This window comes from Orbicella faveolata, unplaced genomic scaffold (assembly GCF_042242905.1).
Source record: "Orbicella faveolata isolate gen_17 unplaced genomic scaffold, um_ofav_v1 contig_4, whole genome shotgun sequence".
Taxonomy (NCBI): domain Eukaryota; kingdom Metazoa; phylum Cnidaria; class Anthozoa; order Scleractinia; family Merulinidae; genus Orbicella; species Orbicella faveolata.
Genome location: NW_028301569.1, coordinates 10,347,703 through 10,365,000, shown reverse-complemented (window position 1 = coordinate 10,365,000; position 17,298 = coordinate 10,347,703). Strand labels below are relative to the sequence as shown.

The window sequence follows — 17,298 nt, the reverse complement described above, 5'->3', positions numbered from 1 at the left end:
GCAATAATTTTTTTTCAAGTCAAACACAGGACTTGGATAGTAGAAAGCACTTGCTTGATTTTTTTTCCTGTGGCATGATTTTTTTTCAGCAATTTTTGCTGTGCAGGAATTCTTTTTGGAAATTGCCCAGCAACCCCCCCCCCCCCTTAAAAAATAATGGTCTGTCCCTAATTAACCATGATGCTAACCTGCTGTTAGATCAAAAGTTGCTAACACTGGTGGACCCTTGCCGATTCTATTTACAGCCAGTACTGAGACTCTGTAGGTGTCCTGTGGATTGAGCTGGGGCATTCTTAATTCAGTGCGACTGTCATTTGTTCGCCATTTCTTTACCACCCCTGTTTCTGGCAATTTCCAGACAGAAACTTGATAATCAATGATGATGCCGTTAGCCCTTTCAGGAGGACTCCACTGCAGCAAAATGTACGTTTGGTTTTGCACAATCAGGGCAAGTCCACGTGGCCTTTCTGGAACTGCAAGTGATGGAGAAAACATAATCAATGAGGTGGGTGGCTTTTTAAGCTGAATGCCAATGGTCTGTTTAATCTAATACTGAAACTGTTGAAGCTATTTTATCACTGACCCTGTTACAACATGTTGGAAGATGTTTGTTGGACAGATGTTTGATCGCATGTCATACTTCTAGCTAACATGTTCCAGCATTTGAGAAGACATGTAAAGCAAGGTCTAAATATGCTGAAAGATGTTACATCAATAAAAGCTAGGAGTGTTGGATAAAATGTTTAAACTGTAGGTGGTGTTCAAAAATATTTTTATTACCCAGCATAACGGGTACAAAATGCATGCAGAGGGCTATCAACCTGCAGGCAAAGTAATTTATTACAACTGAACCCTGGTAATCTGGTCACCAACAGGCCACAAAAATATGGCTGTATCAATGCATTGGTGCCATATTAAAGGGGCTGTAATAATGAGTTGGCCTTATGAATAGGGTGGCTCTAGGGTGGGCTTCCACTGTACCTTCAATTATAGGCATGCAAAATATGCAATAACTCTTTGCACGCATTGCGAGCTTATGGTAAGGTTTGACACTTACCATTGTAAGCATGAAATGCATACAAAGGCTAATGAATAAAAGTTACTAAAAGAACAAAAAGACAATTATACCTTACTTTTATTACAACATAATTATGGTAGTAAAAAAATTATGGTCTACTAACAACTTTGTGGACAAAGAAATCTTTGCCCTTTTTCCCGGCTGCATATTCCTGTGTGATTATTGGTGCCATTAAATTCTGTGCAATTGTGAATATAATTGAAAGTTTACTTGAATTATGTGTTATAAAACAAGATTTAAAAAAAAACGCACACAAACAAACAAAAACAGACCTGTGCAGCTGATTGTTTGATAGTCAGTTGTCATCAAGGGCCGATTTTGAGTCCAAGCTCAAGAATCAGTTTTTATGCCATTTAACAATGTAGCTAGAACTTTTCCCAACAGCACACTCTCATTAGCTACTTTGGGGTCAAATGACATCAACCGATGAACCTGTCTTATGCCAAAAGTCTCTGAGGGGCTGACATTGCAGAAGGTTACAGTGCACTGTTACCTGTGCATGCGGTCTGACAACTTATGACGGCTATTGAATGTCAAATCTCAATTCTTTTTAAGGTGGAGCCTTGAAAAACATTGAGATTCTCAGGGAATAAAATTAACTGAAATTTACCATTAACCATAATTCATATTTGCATTGCCAAATCTAAAAACAAACAAGCTTTAGACAAACTTACAGTCTTACTAAGGTCATGCACAGGGGTGGATCCAGGATTTTTCTTAGGAGGGGTGCACCACTAAGGAATGGCGTAACTGACATGTGAGGTAAACGAATTTTAAAAGCGAATACTAAGAAGGCTTCAGCTTAAGGGGGGGGGGGGTGCACACTCCTGCACCCTCCCCCTAGATCTGCCCCTGATACAGTGACTAGCCTGCGAACATGGATATATTTCCGGCTCGCCAAGACAAGCGATGGCCAGAAATACATCTGCAGGCCATACAGTGACCAGTAACAGTAGATGAATACTATTTTATAATACACGCAGGAGACACTTACTTGACTCGGGTGTGGTTAGGGGTCCCACAACATTACTAGCTGGGCCATCACCCACACTGTTGTAAGCAACAACTTGAAACCTGTAGGATGTGTACGCTTGCAGATGTAAGGTTGTAGATGTGTCAATTGTCGCCTTGTATTCTGATTGGGGTGGAGGTATCTGACCACTTGGAGCCTTCCAGAAATACACCTGCAATATGAATGAAAAAGCACACTCACTTAGTCGTCTTAGCTTTTTACTACAGGATCAAAAAAAAAAAAAACTTGAATTCTAGCTTGCCCTTGGAACAAGTAGCTCTCACATTTTGTTGTCGTGGGCAAGTCTTAGTTTGCTCTTTTAGATATTTAGTTGGTAGACAACCTGCCTGATACTTTGTACATTGGGCAAGTGAGAATGAAAAGCTACTTTTCCCCGACTTACTTGCCCAGAAGGAAATTCTACATGTCCAGGTCACGACTCTACAGCATTGTTTTTTCGAGCCCTGGACAACTAGAGTAATGTGATTTATTATACAAAAAAGGGGAAAAAAATGTCTTTGACCTTGTCTAGTTTATATTATACATTTGGAATTATATATTACCTGTAATTATTTCAAGAAAGAAAGTTCTTGAAATTATTAGTAATATTGGCTTGTATAGAATGCAGATTACTGTTAACGCACCATAGATTCAGATTTCATGTCACGAATACACAGCCCTTTCTGAACTGATAATAAAAAAGCTCTTGTCCATAAGACGTACTTTCTGGGTAATCACATGCAACTAGAAATAATTTATTATTAATAATGTTATCAGTGCCCATACCTTGTAGCCTAACAATTTGCCACGCACTGCCTGCCTTGTATCTGAGACTCCGGTCCAGGTTGCATAAGCTGATGTCGGTGATGTTATACGGACATCAAGATCTCTTGGAGACCCCACTGGTACTAAAAAGAAAAATAACGTGAAAGGTTTAGTTACGCAAATCCTACGGGCTTGGTGACATCATTTGGGATCCTGTCTACATCTGGACAGAATGACCTAGTGAAATTTCTAGTGTTCATGCAACAGCTGCATCCCAATGGCTGAGCTTGTAATGAAACCAAAATAACACAATCAACTTTGTTGTATCACAGCAGTTGCAAATAACCTAGCGCGCCAATCAACGTCTGTCTAAATTGATTGACTAGTAAGTGTTGTCTACAGTCCCTCCCGGGGGGGGGGGGGGGATACTTCCAGAAACGTTGGGTGGGGGTGTACTACCCACTTCCCAAAACCCTTACCCTATTTATGATCTACCCCACCCTATTAATGACTGTTGCGGCTGGCGCAGTTGCCGTAAACGTAAGTCATGAAGGGCTTTTGTTGACATTCCTATTGCCGGATGATGAAAAAGCACCTTCCTCTAAGAAACATACCCAATTCAAGATTAGAGTGCTAAAACCATACCCTATTCAAGACCAAAATGGCCAAAATCGATACCCTATTTATGACCAAAACGACTGAAAAACGGCCTACCCTGGTGCCGCTCATACCTATATAGCCCATATAAGGGAGTACCCACCCCGGGTCTATAGCACGTTTCAATTTGGTGTTGTATCATTTACACCATTACTATTGATTCCAAAATCTTGTGAAGTAGTTCAAATCGATGACACAAGTCAAAACAAAAAGCTCTTAATACTTTGGATTTTCCTAAACAATTTTGCGATAAGTAGCTTTCCTTTGATTGCTGATGGTGGCTTAATAAACTTAGCTTAGCACACACGAGCCTACTCATGCTTAGATGCAATATTAGAATGAGCTTTTCTGTAAACTTCACTCACGTTTGTCACCTGAGTAACCGAAAACAACCGGGCTTTTGGCTCCAAAACCAATATCATTAGCAGCTTGTATTTGTAACACATACATGCCTACTCATGCTTAGATGCAAACATTAGAATATACTTTGCTGTAAACTTCACGTACTTTTTTCCTCTTAGTAACCGAAAACAACCGAACTTTTGGGTCCAAAGCCAATATCATTAGCAGCTTGTATTTGTAACACACACGTCTGCTCATGCTTAGATCCAACAACAGCAACAACAACAACAATAGTTTATTGACACTCCCCTGATGGGGCTTTTCAGTGACAATACAAGGGAGCTAAACTAATTAAGTTAAAAGAAGTGGTTTACAATTCAGTTAAAAGGGAAAGAATACGATACAAACATTAAAATAAACGTTTCTTTAAACTTCACTCACTTTTTTCTCCCGAGTAACCGAAAACAACTGGGCTTTTGGGTCCAAAGCCAATATCATTAGCAGCTTGTATTTGAATCATGTATTTCACGTAGTAATCCGCACCCATTACATGAATTGATGTGTCATTTTTGACGTCACTCCTAGACAGCTGTCCTTTACCATCAGCCCTTTGATGATAGACAACATAGTAAAACCCAGGCCCGCTGTGGTCGATGGGTGGAAGGGGTTGCCACGTGATCTTTAGTGTAGAGGGGGATGTTCCTTCGGTTCTCACCTCGCTAGGATATTTGCTGGGAGCTGAAGCCAGAGATAGTGATAATATCATAATTAGAACCTTCACCACTAAAGTGACGACTCTATTTATTTAGAATTGTCAGACTTGAACTTATAAATGGGTTAGTCTTTCCACAGACCGTCTATTTAAGAATTAGATTATGTGCTCGAGATTTCTATTGCGCATAGAAATCAAGAGCAAATAATCTAATTATTTTAGTGTACATCTACTAGTCTTTCAAAAGTAAATCCTCTGCACAAACCCATCAAAAACGCAAACGAGCGGACCGCACACAGCTACGCTACTCACTATCTACAACAGAATAGATAGCGTAGCCAACCAGCGAGCGGCATTCGTGATAGAACACAAGTAGAGTTATAATAATATCTGTTATAACTTTGTCAAGATCGCAATGCCCTCTTGCAGTTTCATATCTAAAATGTTTGTAAGTACCGGAAACTATAGGACCTACAAAATACTCCGGCGAAGAAAACCCTTTTACACGTAACGTTTGTCCGTTCTTCAGTGTTCATGAACCCTGCCATCGCTATGCATATTTATCTCGTGACTGCAAGTCATTGAAAAGTTTACTTTTAAGAAACTAGCTTATTTATTTGTTGCGTGTTTATTGACCTATTCATCCATATAATTTTTGTTTTTCTGTTCATATATATTTTTTTATGCTGTATATTTAGTGTAAGGCTAAACCAAGTAATACGTCTCGCTCAAAGCAGCTGTTGGAATTCATGTGTAAGACTGGCCATTAGTGAAATGAAAGTTATTGAATATTTGCTTTTGCGCGATACTGTATAATACTGTACAAGGTTTTACTAACGTTTAACGAATTGGATGGAACCCTCTATAAGACCATGCATTTGAATGAAACCTGACAAAAGATATTTGTCTGCTGGCAAGACGCGCCCTAGCCTGTTCCAGACTCCCGGTAGTTGGGGACGAGCGAGTAAAAAAAGGCGAGCGAGAGAAACAACGAGGGAGGACTAAGGCGAGGAAGGGAAGGGACGTTCCTCGCCTTAGTCCTCACTCGTTTTTTCTCTCGCCAGGAACCCATTACCCCTTTTTTTTCGCTCTTGCCCAACTATGTTTCATATAATTCCCTTCTAGTCTGAAACGTCTCGCCCCATACTCTTTGAGAGAAATCGGACTGCAAACACAAGCACTCAAAGAAGTTTCAAAGGACTCTAATTAGAACTTACCTGCAGAAGGGGCTTGGAAACTAGGGGACGGAGCGCTTGGTGTACTGTTTCCAACGTCGTTGATAGAGACAACACGGAACGTATAGCGTACCCATGGAGACAGTGCTATTTGTGTCCAGCCCTTCTCGGGTTCAGTTTCCTCAGCAATCATGTGCCATGCTTTGGGCGCAAACTGTGTCGTGTGTTCAATGATGACTTTCTTTATTGGACTATCATTTGATTTGCCCAAGGTCCAGGTTACATTGACAAATTCTCCTCTGGTTTTTCCATAGTTGATATTCACGTTTGTCGGTGGATCAGGAGGACCTGTTTGAGATAGGCGAAAAAAAAAATTGAATTCTAGTCCGGCATAGGCTAACTAATTATTCGGTCACCAACGGACCACAAACATCTGGGCGTATTAACGAGGTAGCCGTATTAAAGGGGTTCTTTAAACAAGAAAATGACTGACTGAGCTTTTGTTCAGGCCAGAATAACGAGGTGGCCGTAAGGCAGGATTTCACCGTACAGTCACTGCAAGAGGTTATTGTGTTTTCCATACCTTAAAGTAGCTAGGAGTGCTGCTATCTGTAATCTCTCTGGCCAATCACAAAGGACATAGACAACACAGAGAACCAATCATAACTCGAAGCAAATTCATGTAGCTTACGCGAAGCGCGGGAAAACGTCTGCAAGCGAGTCACGATTCGTGGTGGTTTTGGCCGTTCTTTAATCTTTTTAACAACAACACTGTACATAAACATATTTTTTTTACCTTTAACTTTCAGTATCACATTCTTGACAGCAATGATCTTTTTGCTGCCCACTATCTGGCAGGTGTAGAGGCCTGAGTCAGAGTACTGGGCGCCAGTGATTTTCAAGTAGCCCCTCATGTCACTGGTATGCGACAGACGGTCCATGCTCTCCGTTCTGGTGATTTGCACGTGATTGTTAGACACGATTGGGACAACATATCTGGACCACTGAAATGTGACCTCTATTGCACCAATTGTTTTTACACCGCACATAATCCTGATGTCTCGCCCGAGGACAACTGAAGTCGATCGATTCATGTTTTTGGTGAAGATGATGTAGTCTAGGATGAAACAACGGTAAATTGGCTCAACGCTAATGTCATGGACAGGGTTTCATTAACGTTTTCGCAGGAGGGCAACTGGTTTTCACAGGCGGACAAAACTATCGTGTACGGTCATACTTCGAGCTCTGTTCTGACCAAAAAATTCCCGGGAGGAGGGGGGAAAACTGATATGAAAAGGCCGGGGATACTCGTCGGAAAATTTGAATTAAACCCCTATAAAGGAGACCAATCTGGGTGTGGCTTGAACTTTTTTATTTCGTCGATTGCACCCTGAAAGATAATTTGACGGCTAAAAATAGTGGCGTTTCTTCATGACCACTCTTAATATGAGAGTTCCTCCACCCTTCCCCCCGCACTTCGGGCCAAAAATGTGGCGAAATCACTGTTATAGATTCCAGGGGGTGGAATTCAAACAGAACCGAAAGTATTTAGACCTTACCGAGGACGTTGAGATGTCCCTTCCTTGCAGCTTTGCCCAGTCTGTTAGAAGCCTCGCAGATGTAATAGCCGGAGTCTGCTTTCGTAACATTACTGATTCTTAAATTTCCATTTGACAAAATCCGAAACCTGCTGTTGCTTTTGAGGTTCAAAGAGCCATTGAAGAGCCAGCGAATGGTAGGCTTGGGTTCTCCTGTTGGTCGACATGTCAGCTCAACACTTGTGTGGATAAGTACATTTGTGTTGGGTTGTGGAACTTTGCTGCCTGGGCCAAATCCAGCAGGAATTTCTGAAGAGATAGAAAGCAAAGAAAATGTGCATTTGCTAAAACCTTGAATGTTTAAAGATCCCGTTTGTGCTTGAAGTTTGTTGAGGTACTAGATATATGCAGTTTTCTCATCGTGCATTGACATTGAGTACAGTTTTGAATATGCACCAGAAGTATATTTATGGACTATAGAACTACATTCAGTCATTTAATCATTTTCTAATGGATGGTGCTATCAGTGATTCAATCAGTTCTTCCGTCCGTCCGTCTGTCCGTCAGTCAGTTGAATGTATCCTGTGTGACATGCAACCCCAGATCACTGTTGCTTTTCCATCTACTGTCTGTCAGTCTGTCAGTTAGTTCTATTCACCAATCCGTCCCTGTGTCCGTCCGTCCGTCAGTCCGTTTGTCCATTCGTTTATGTGTCCATCCAGGGATATTCAAGCTTGCAATAACTTTACATACGAATTCCGTAAATATTGATAATTTTACCTGAAACAGTGAGCTCAATATCGGCATGTAACTGGCCATGTTTGTTGTTAACAAAACACTGGTACATGCCATTGTCTTGACGTGTCAAGTCTTTTATTGTCAAGTTTCCACCAGTAATGTTGTGTCTGTTTGTCCATATGAGGGGTTTTCCATTCAAGAACCACGTGTATGTTGTTCTTGGTATTCCGAAGGCGATACAGGGTATGGTGACTGTGGTGTTCGATCCTGCTGTAGTGTGCCTTGGCTTCAGGATCCACTCCGGTTTAGCTGTAGAAAACAAATCACACTTTCTGTTACTCAAGAAGATCCACACAGTCAGCGAAGTGCGTTCCAATCATTTTGATAGCAAAACAACAACAACAACAGCAACAACAACAATAACAACAATACTCTTCGGTATTATGAAGCGACCAGCGGTATCGCTCCTCTCTCGGAATGCAGGGTGCACCAAACTCTCTCCGATTGTGCGGAATAGGTCGAAATTAGAGTCGGACAAATTTCAAGGCAACGGGCTTAGTCCCGCGCGGCCAAAATGTAACCATCACGCACTCAACTTGCGTTGACTTAGGTCGGGTGGCCAAACGGTGAACAACTTGCGTCGACTTGCGTGTAAATTTTATCTCGACCAAAGAGAGCGTAAGTTATCGCAAGTCAACACACGTGCACGCAAGTCCTGGCCAAACGAGCCCGCAAGTAGACCCCTGACCCAAGATTTCAACTTGCGTCTACTTGCGACAGAGCAACTTTATACCTTCCATTCTTATTACTGTAGTTTTTGTGTCTGACTGTCCTGCCTTGTCACTGGCCCTGCATTTGTACTTCCCTGCGTCATCGGGACCAAAGCTGTCGATCACCAGTCTGTTGACGTTCCCTGTCGTTTTTCCTAACGGCGCATGGATTCCTTTCTTTACCAGTTTGATTCTGGGGACTGGTCTGAAGTTAAGGTAAAAAGAAAAAAAGAATTGAACCCTTGCTGGAGAAAATTGACACTTTGTGAACTATATTCAAGGTCATGAGGCGAGAAACTTTGTTACTAAACATAGACACCAGCTTTGTGAAATCTACCAGCCAAATTAATGATTTCACGCTGCTGCTGTGCACACTGCTATCGCTAATGCTACAGCTACTGCTAGAGATCAATCATGTCTCGATATCTTTCTCCGCAGTTCAAATACATTATCTTCATATATTTACTTACATCTTCATCATCTACGGGTATTTTACGAACTCACGGCTTGACCAGCTCCCAGTTGGATTGATGGCTCAGTTGGTAGAGAACTGCTCTAGTATTGCAGAGGTCATGGGTTGGAATCCCGTTCAAGCCTGAATTTTTTTTTGTCAGGCTTTAATTTCAAAGCCGCTTAAGCTGTCTATGTAATTGCGATGACCGATCATGTCTTCATGCTAGTGTTATTGTTGCTGATTCTGTGCCTCTTTCGTCACTGCTTCTACTTATGTTAATACTTCATTGTATAAGTGATTTCACAACTGCAAACGCTCAATTAATCTACCGCATCCAAGCTGGTTCAGTGTGCTTACCTGCCGTAAACAATACACTCTAGGACAAATTGTTCTCCCTTTATGGCCGTCCTTGGCGCGCTGAAATCATCAGATACACTTGGTGGCTTGTTCAGTGGAACTTGTCCTGTTAATGTAAATAACGAACTAGTGTTTTTTTGGCTTGGTCAAGTCTCTCTGAAACCAGGTAGGGCATCAAGTGCATGTATCAATAATTATGTATGCAAGGCATAAATTATCCTATATTTTCCTGGCTATACGTGGCAGGAGCATTGGCCTCATGATTAGTGCGCTCAACTCCGGGACAAAAGGTGCAGGCTTTAGTCCTGCCAGTTACGTTGTGTTGAGTTCTGGGCGCATTTTATGCTGGGGGTAACCCTACGATGAACCAGCATCCCATCCAGGGGGGAGTAGAAGTATTCCCAGTCGCTTTATGCTACCGAAACCGGAGGTAAGCGCAGGCCTGATGGTCCACTTCGCTTCGAAAAAATGTTCAAATGTTCTTGCTCATAGTGGTGAATGCACCGGCTTAGTTACGCCTAGCTAGTTCACAGCGCATGTCACTTAAAACTGAAAGAAACAAATATAGCTACTAAACATAATAGGGTTAAAAGTCGCAACAGGCGGGAAGCAGACCAGCTGGCCATTTACAAGCATGACCGAGCAGTTGAACTTTGGTCTACCGAGAAACAACTCCAGCTAAGTGGTCAGAGCGGGACTTGAACACGCCACCTTCGGATTTCAAGTTCGGCGCCCTCAGTGACCTCTCGGCCACGCTGCCTCATTGTATGCAGACTTTAGTTTTTCTTACTTACCTGGCGATACAAAAAGAGAAACCGTTCTGACAACTTTCTTGGTTATGAACACATTAGTGACAGTGCATACGTAAACTCCTGCATCTGACTTCTCTAGAAAAGCAAAGTGCAGGTCCCCCTCTTGGCTGATAGCTCGGCGTGGTGACTGGCTCGGCAGCTGATTCCCCCCTTTCGTCCATTTGATTGTACGGTGTGGAAAAGAGTCTGGAGCATTGCATCTTATGATGAGATGCGATCCCTCTTCGCCGTCAACACCCCAGTCGCCGACACCAGTGAATGGATTAAGATCTGGGGAGGATGTAGATACATCATTGAGCGTGTTGAGGTAAAGAGCTGGTAATACATTATGAACGTAATGCTCAACAGCTACCATTTAAATGGCCACGGACGTAAACCACCTTGTTCAGCATACTGAACAGTACCACATGAAAGTACTGCTCAATAGCTTTCATTTGAATGGTCGCACACTACGGTTTCATTTACAGACCTAAAACATAGAACCACCTTGTACAGCATAATACACACCAACATAAGAAATTACCGCTTAATATCTTTCATTAGAACCGACATACTCCAGGGTTTACCCACAAACTTCAAGTAAGTCAGTCAACAATAAACAGAACCTTTTACTCTTCATCAGAAGGTGACATCCACGCTGAGACTCTTATGAGTCGCTTGGCTCTTAGTAAAAGAAGACCGTGTCTCCACACAAAAATGTTTGTAATAAGGTAACAGTGACGCCACTTACAAGCAAATTTAACCCTTGCCGTCCGACTAATGATTGCCCCTTTCCTGTTGGACACCAGACAGTAGTACGAGCCGTCATCTCTACCTTCCAGTGCGTTCTTGACAAGTATAGACCCATCACTAGTTACGTGTATGTGGTTATTCCGCACAGTATTGACTTGCTTGTCGTTGTGATACCAAGTGACAGTGGAGTCTGGGGACTTGATGCACAGAAGGGAGAAACTGGTCGATACTACGGTGACATCTTGAGGTTCGCTGAGAATTACTGGTTTTCGGGTACTACCTGTTGGTAAATGGAGTAAAAAGGTGTTTTTAAAAGAGATACGCTGTGCACGTGGAACGGAGAGCCTTCATCAGAAAGTCCGGAAGTTTTGTTTTGAAAACAGAAGACAACTGTGGTTCGTAGCAACGGATAGTCGCAGGTACTTCACCAGAATTTCTGGAAGTTTTTTGAAAACGGAAAGCAACCGCGGTCAGTGCGTTTGCGGGCTTGAACCCCTGGTCGGATTGCTGAGCTTTGTTCGTGCAATATGCTGCACCATCACAGTGCCTTTTTCCATCCGGGAGTATCGAAGGTTAATTGAATGTTGTAACGTTAGATATTTTCGCTGGTGACTTACTTCCGTAAAGTTCCCACTTTTCAGTCGATAAAGCGAGACAGTTTCTTTAGAAACTGATTCCCTGTAATAATTTTATTTGTCAAGTACCGATTTAGTAGTACTCCTATTCTTTCAGTCAGCTTTTAAACACATTTGCGAGCATACGACATTTTTGTAACGTACTTACCAACTTTCAAGAGCAGTAGTAGCGCAAGTAACTTAATGATGAATACATTATTCCACCAGCTGGCGCTCATTTTGTAGTTGATTCATACCTAAAAAGACCGTCAAACAAAGACACAAATAAATAAATAAATTAAATAGATCAAGAAAAAATGTCTAGTTTCTATCAGTAGTAGGCTCGATTAGCAGCCGCTGTTCAGGATAGGAGCCTGTGCTTTTCCCCTTGGGGAGGATCATAGGCCAGACTCGAGAGAGGGGCGGAAGTCGAGTCTTTCAGTAGCCGAAGAGCGCAGTCACTCAATCTCTACAATCTATCGTCGTGTAACGAAGAGTTTCCGGAGTTCGTTGACGGGGCACTAGAGTTTTGCATAGTAGGGAATGTTAGCATGAGAGAACTGAATGCTCTAATACACCACAAGGAACTGGGCCAGCACGTGGGGTGTTACTTTAATCCTACTGGTGGCTCAAGAGATGGTACAAAGATGGACAACGTTTTGATTGCTATTATATCACCACCCTAGTTTTCTTACTTTACAAATTTTATCGAATGTTAAGGTTCGAATTACGTCTAGTCTACAATTTACAATTTCAATCGCAATTAGACGGATCCTACTTATAATTCACAAGTCATCCCAAATAATTCAGCTTAATCGGGACATGTTCCTCTCTTGGTAAATGATGACGGCTCAGGGAAACCAACGTTGAAAATGTTTATACTAACGACATTCTTGTCTGTCTTAGCTCTGAACCGCTTCGAGAGTTTGAGAGATAAATGTTGCTTATTGTATCCATTAGTTTTTGAGCTCACGTTTCTTTCGAAGAGGTTAAATATTAGTAGATTTTCGAAAAGCGCAACGTGAGCAATTGGCTTTCATGTTGGAAACCGTAGTCGACTTTTGCATTGGTCTTTTTTGCGTATAGTTTTGCAACAATGCTACCGTTGAAACACTGGTGATTATCATTCGATGCATTTTTTTCCTCCTTTTTTAATTGCCTGGAGTCCTTCACGTGACCTGCATATAATGTTGCTGCAAATAATATTCTGCTTATGTGTAATTGTAACCACGCTCTTGTGTGAAAAATGGCAGATTGTTTTCCGTGAGCTGCTAGAAAGTGATTTTAAAGGAGCTCAGTCATGACATTTATGAGTTATTTTGGCCCCGTAAAAAATTACCTTTAAATTGAAGGAAACCTGAAAATATCAGTTTACTTAGACTGAAAAACGCCAAAGAGATAATAATAAACCGTAAAAGAACAAGTATGATTAAGGATGGAGAAGATTGACGCGGATTACAAACGACGAACTTAAAAAATTTAGGCAAACCTTTTCAAGTCGCGCAAACCGTGACGTAGCTCCATTAAACATTAAACAAACTTGGTGATCGAGTGATAAAACAATTATTGAATTCGGTTATGGCGAAATATCGTGATTTCAGTATCTCGCAGATCGACTGTTAGCCTTCGGCTTCTTCAAACAATTGATAATCTGCTGGCCTCTGACAAATCACGATGTTTTGCTCAACCTCGGCCAATAATTGTCAATTATGTGCTCTAATATACTTAAAATGAACACTCTAGATAGTTTTCCGTTCAATAAGTAAGACCAGATTATATTTTTGAAGAAAATTAACTGAGAATTTATGTAGATCAGTTTCGCCTCCACTTACGTCAAATTTTATCGAAACTTTTACTTAAAGTAGCCTTGCACTGAATACAGTTTTTACACTTCAAAGAACGAGTCCAAACTGCTCTTGGTTAACGAAATTCTGCTTCTTCATTTGCTAAAAACGCTGTGTTTCACTGCGTTCCACACCGCTTTTGTATACGGCAACTGGAAAACTAACGAACTGTAGTTTACCTTGAGTTTCTGAGATCCAGGTTTTGAGAAATGCTCCTCGCATTCTTCAGAGATCATTCCCTGCCATAATCAAGTATGCTACAAAGTAACTTAGTTTATCTCAGCGGGTAAAGAATGTAGTTAAATCACTGTGGTCACCGAGACCCCAGGTGTCGGAAATTTCCTGCGAGCAAATGGAATATGGCACGTGAAATATCTTTTTGTTGCCGTAGTCATTTTGAAGATCAATCGCAACAGAGATGCCTTAAAATCCTTTGAAAGGTGCACGCAAATGTTCACAGTGTTCGATTTAGCCCGTGCTGATTCTGCTAAAGTTGCTAATAAACTGAGAAAATTAGCTACCTTAAACTGCGTTGCAGTCTTTTCCAGTGCAAGAAGCCACTGGCTTAACTAAATGACTTTAAAACATATGGCCACTTTCTAATTTCCCGAAGTTTGTGAACGAGTTGTAGCGAAAGTGATGAAATATTATTTTAACCTCGGGCGCATAACTTTTAAATATTTCTCATGCAAAACCTCAAATACCCTTGAAGCTTTCATCGCGCTGGCAGTTTTGAGTTTCGTCGTAAAAGGAAATTAAATCTCAATTAGTTACTTGTGCTTACAGTGTTTCGGAAATGTAGTAATTAAATGACAGTTTTCACTGCAAGGAATCCTGTTTACCGTGCAACAGTGTCTTTCACTTTGCGGTGAATCTCTTTGTTTTAAAAATCTCTGGGTGGTGGTTGAGACACAAGGCTGTGGCAGGTATGGTGTGAAATAGAGTTGTTTACCTAATACACTCCCTTATAACCTATTTATTGAATTTTACCAGCTCGTGTGCCTACCTGCTGTAGTTATTGCCGTATCGGAAGCTCTGATTAACACACTACCTGCCAACTCGTGCAATTCATTAAATATTTTGTCTTGCCTGCATGCGACTGCCTCACTACCGCTGTTCGCTACATAATGGGATCTTATTCAAAGGGCAAACAACAATTCATAAGAGAAAAAACAATTGTTTCGTTGCCTAGAAAGCCACATTTTGCATTCAAATGGAGCCTGGGAAAATTTCTGCCTTGTGATTTTTCTCAGAAAAGCCAGGTCGATTTAATGAATTAATCTCGTTTTTAGAAAATAATTACAGGTACATAAAATGCCTCGTGTAGTGATGAAGTCGGCAAACTTAAGTCAGTATTTCATGTGAATCAGTTTTCAAAAGATTTATAAAGATTTTCGCAAACTAAACTTTCAACATTGAGGTAAACATTTTCCGAACAGATCTATTTTGATGACTTTACTTGAGAATACAAAGTAATTGACGAATTCCTTCTTTTAAACGTTTTAAAGTTTAAAAGCATTAGAATTCCCTCGCGCGCGAAGACTAAATTAGCGGGTAGGCTCTTAAACCAAGTTGAAATTTTATGTTCGTCATGAGAGGTAATCCACTCTTTTTGTGAAGAATAAGCCTACTTATCTTCCTTTGACAGAACAGGGTCTTGAAGTTCCACACTTGATTGATATGCAAATAAAGTTTTCTAACACATTCATAATTGAAAAGTGTCAAATGAATGGAAATTTCTATAGTGTAGTGAAAACAACACTTAGGCACGTCTTTATTACCTATCACCTGCGTACAGATTCAGTCGAAACGTTTTCTTTCGGACGCGTTGAATAACTTTCACCTTTCTGTACCATTCACGCTATTTTTCCTGTGCTAGAGTTTTTTCAATTTTTCTTTGCTTGTTTTTTCCATAAAACCACAGGAAGCAATTTAAACAATTTTGCCACTCTAAATGGCAATTCGCGGACAGTAAATATATATATGTAGAGATGTATACAGATTTGAAACAAGGGCTTTATCGTTTTTCGGGTATAAGATCTAAGGTGCTCAATTTGTCTGAGAAATTCGCTTTGTGTATTTACAGTTTGTGGTGTGTTTTTACACGCTGAGAGACGAAATAAAAATATCTTATCGTAACTTCCGTCCTTGTCAAAATTCTTCGAGTAATCATTAAATTTAACTTGAAGTTTCCAACCTTAAGACGTCAAAACAGGAAACAAAATCTTGAAAATTCAAAGACGGTTTCACGTACGAAAACTGGTTATAACCAGGCAAATTTTGTGAGGCGACTTTGGAGTAAAGATTTAAGTCGTACTTAAGAGAGTTAAAATCAGATTAAATTTTTAAGGCGCAAAATTGCACGTATTTAAAAATAGTGTTCGTACTCGGTTATGAATGTTTACGTACCTTGCTGTATTTCAACTTTTTTTTTTTCTATTCTTGATACTATCCCTTTGGGCTTGAAGTGTTTCAATCGATCCTCTTGGGAGTATCACAATTACATATCTTAAGAACAACCGCAAGCACAAGTTGAGAATTCGTTCGAAACAAACGAGCTTGATCTCAACAGCAGCACGACTAATATCTAAATGTTAATGTTATGGAGGGGGTCAGGTTATCTTGAGCAAATTATTGTCCGTGCCAGATGTCCTGAAGCCGTCTTGATACATTTACATAGATCAATTAACACTTTTGTATGGATTGCTTTTATCCAATTGTTTGCCCGAGATTGTCCTCCTTATTACAGCTTTCACTTCCTACCAAATTATACTGCGATTGTTGGGGGTTATTTTATTCGCCGCGCTCCTCTTGGCACCGTTCCTCTCGTTATGTGTCGCCTTGTAACTGGTCCACGAACAGGAACTTTGAACATCCTATCAGTTTTGATTATCGCATCTTGTCGTGAATTAAATTTATCGCAACGTTTTTGTCTTTTGGAGTTTTTCGTGTGGTCGTGCATTAATTAAACGTGTAGTTCTGTTTTGTGTAAGCACTGTACCCCGCAAATTTGGCCAAAGTTAATTGAAATAATCTATTTTTATGCCCTATCTAACTTAGTATTTTTTCCGCAGAAAAAACTGATTGGGCAAAGTCTGCAATTACGTGGAACCAAGGTTTCTTACTGGGCAAAAGATTTTTAATTTGCGGCTTGTACTGTTAAATTAGTTCCGAAGTCTATGTCAATTTTATACATTATTCACGCGATAAGCACTACTGCAAGAATCATCATCGAACCAAACACAAAGACATGAAGTCTGCGAGCTAGACCTTAACAGTATTTTTCTGCCATTATAGCTGCTTTGGTTAATTTGAGGAATTTGCGAGAAGGTGAACATTTTATGAGCTTAGTCCATCTCTCTCCTTGCGTCATCGTAAAACCCACACTATAAACTTTCCGGAAGATATTTATCTATTAGCCTAGGGTAGAACGCATTTGGACAACGTTTCATTTGGTGTATATCCGTATACAAGCGAGAGCTCCCTATACGTAAACGGACCCCATCGGCAACCTTTTGTTTTTCTTCCATCGTAATTATCTCACCGAGTGAACAGCTGCCCGTTGTTGATATGATAAAAATCGCGAAACTTCGCGACGTTCGAAACTTTTAAGAAGATGTTTAGTGGATGAGAAAATTAAAAAATCTGTTGTCTTGGTGGATGGAAATGCAGCGTTTCACTTGACTTCATCTGTAAAG

The 17,298-nt window shown here is 40.7% G+C and overlaps 1 protein-coding gene across 1 annotated transcript in view; it reads right to left on the bottom strand.

Annotated features, from left to right (window-relative positions):
* LOC110066798 (contactin-2-like) overlaps nucleotides 1-16,849 on the bottom strand; it is a 21,375-nt gene extending 4,526 nt beyond the window's left edge. Inside the window, exons 1-14 of the mRNA XM_020774046.2 lie at nucleotides 16,010-16,849; nucleotides 11,926-12,013; nucleotides 11,141-11,422; nucleotides 10,393-10,680; nucleotides 9,599-9,704; nucleotides 8,811-8,992; nucleotides 8,060-8,326; nucleotides 7,301-7,588; nucleotides 6,538-6,858; nucleotides 5,784-6,089; nucleotides 4,296-4,592; nucleotides 2,877-2,998; nucleotides 2,073-2,262; nucleotides 189-473 (exon numbers count right to left, since the gene is read on the bottom strand). Coding sequence (XP_020629705.2) covers nucleotides 189-473; nucleotides 2,073-2,262; nucleotides 2,877-2,998; nucleotides 4,296-4,592; nucleotides 5,784-6,089; nucleotides 6,538-6,858; nucleotides 7,301-7,588; nucleotides 8,060-8,326; nucleotides 8,811-8,992; nucleotides 9,599-9,704; nucleotides 10,393-10,680; nucleotides 11,141-11,422; nucleotides 11,926-11,995 — 3,004 coding nt within the window. The 5' untranslated portion in view covers nucleotides 11,996-12,013; nucleotides 16,010-16,849. The remainder of the gene's footprint in view (nucleotides 1-188; nucleotides 474-2,072; nucleotides 2,263-2,876; nucleotides 2,999-4,295; nucleotides 4,593-5,783; nucleotides 6,090-6,537; nucleotides 6,859-7,300; nucleotides 7,589-8,059; nucleotides 8,327-8,810; nucleotides 8,993-9,598; nucleotides 9,705-10,392; nucleotides 10,681-11,140; nucleotides 11,423-11,925; nucleotides 12,014-16,009) is intronic.
* Between the last annotated feature and the right edge of the window lie 449 nt (nucleotides 16,850-17,298).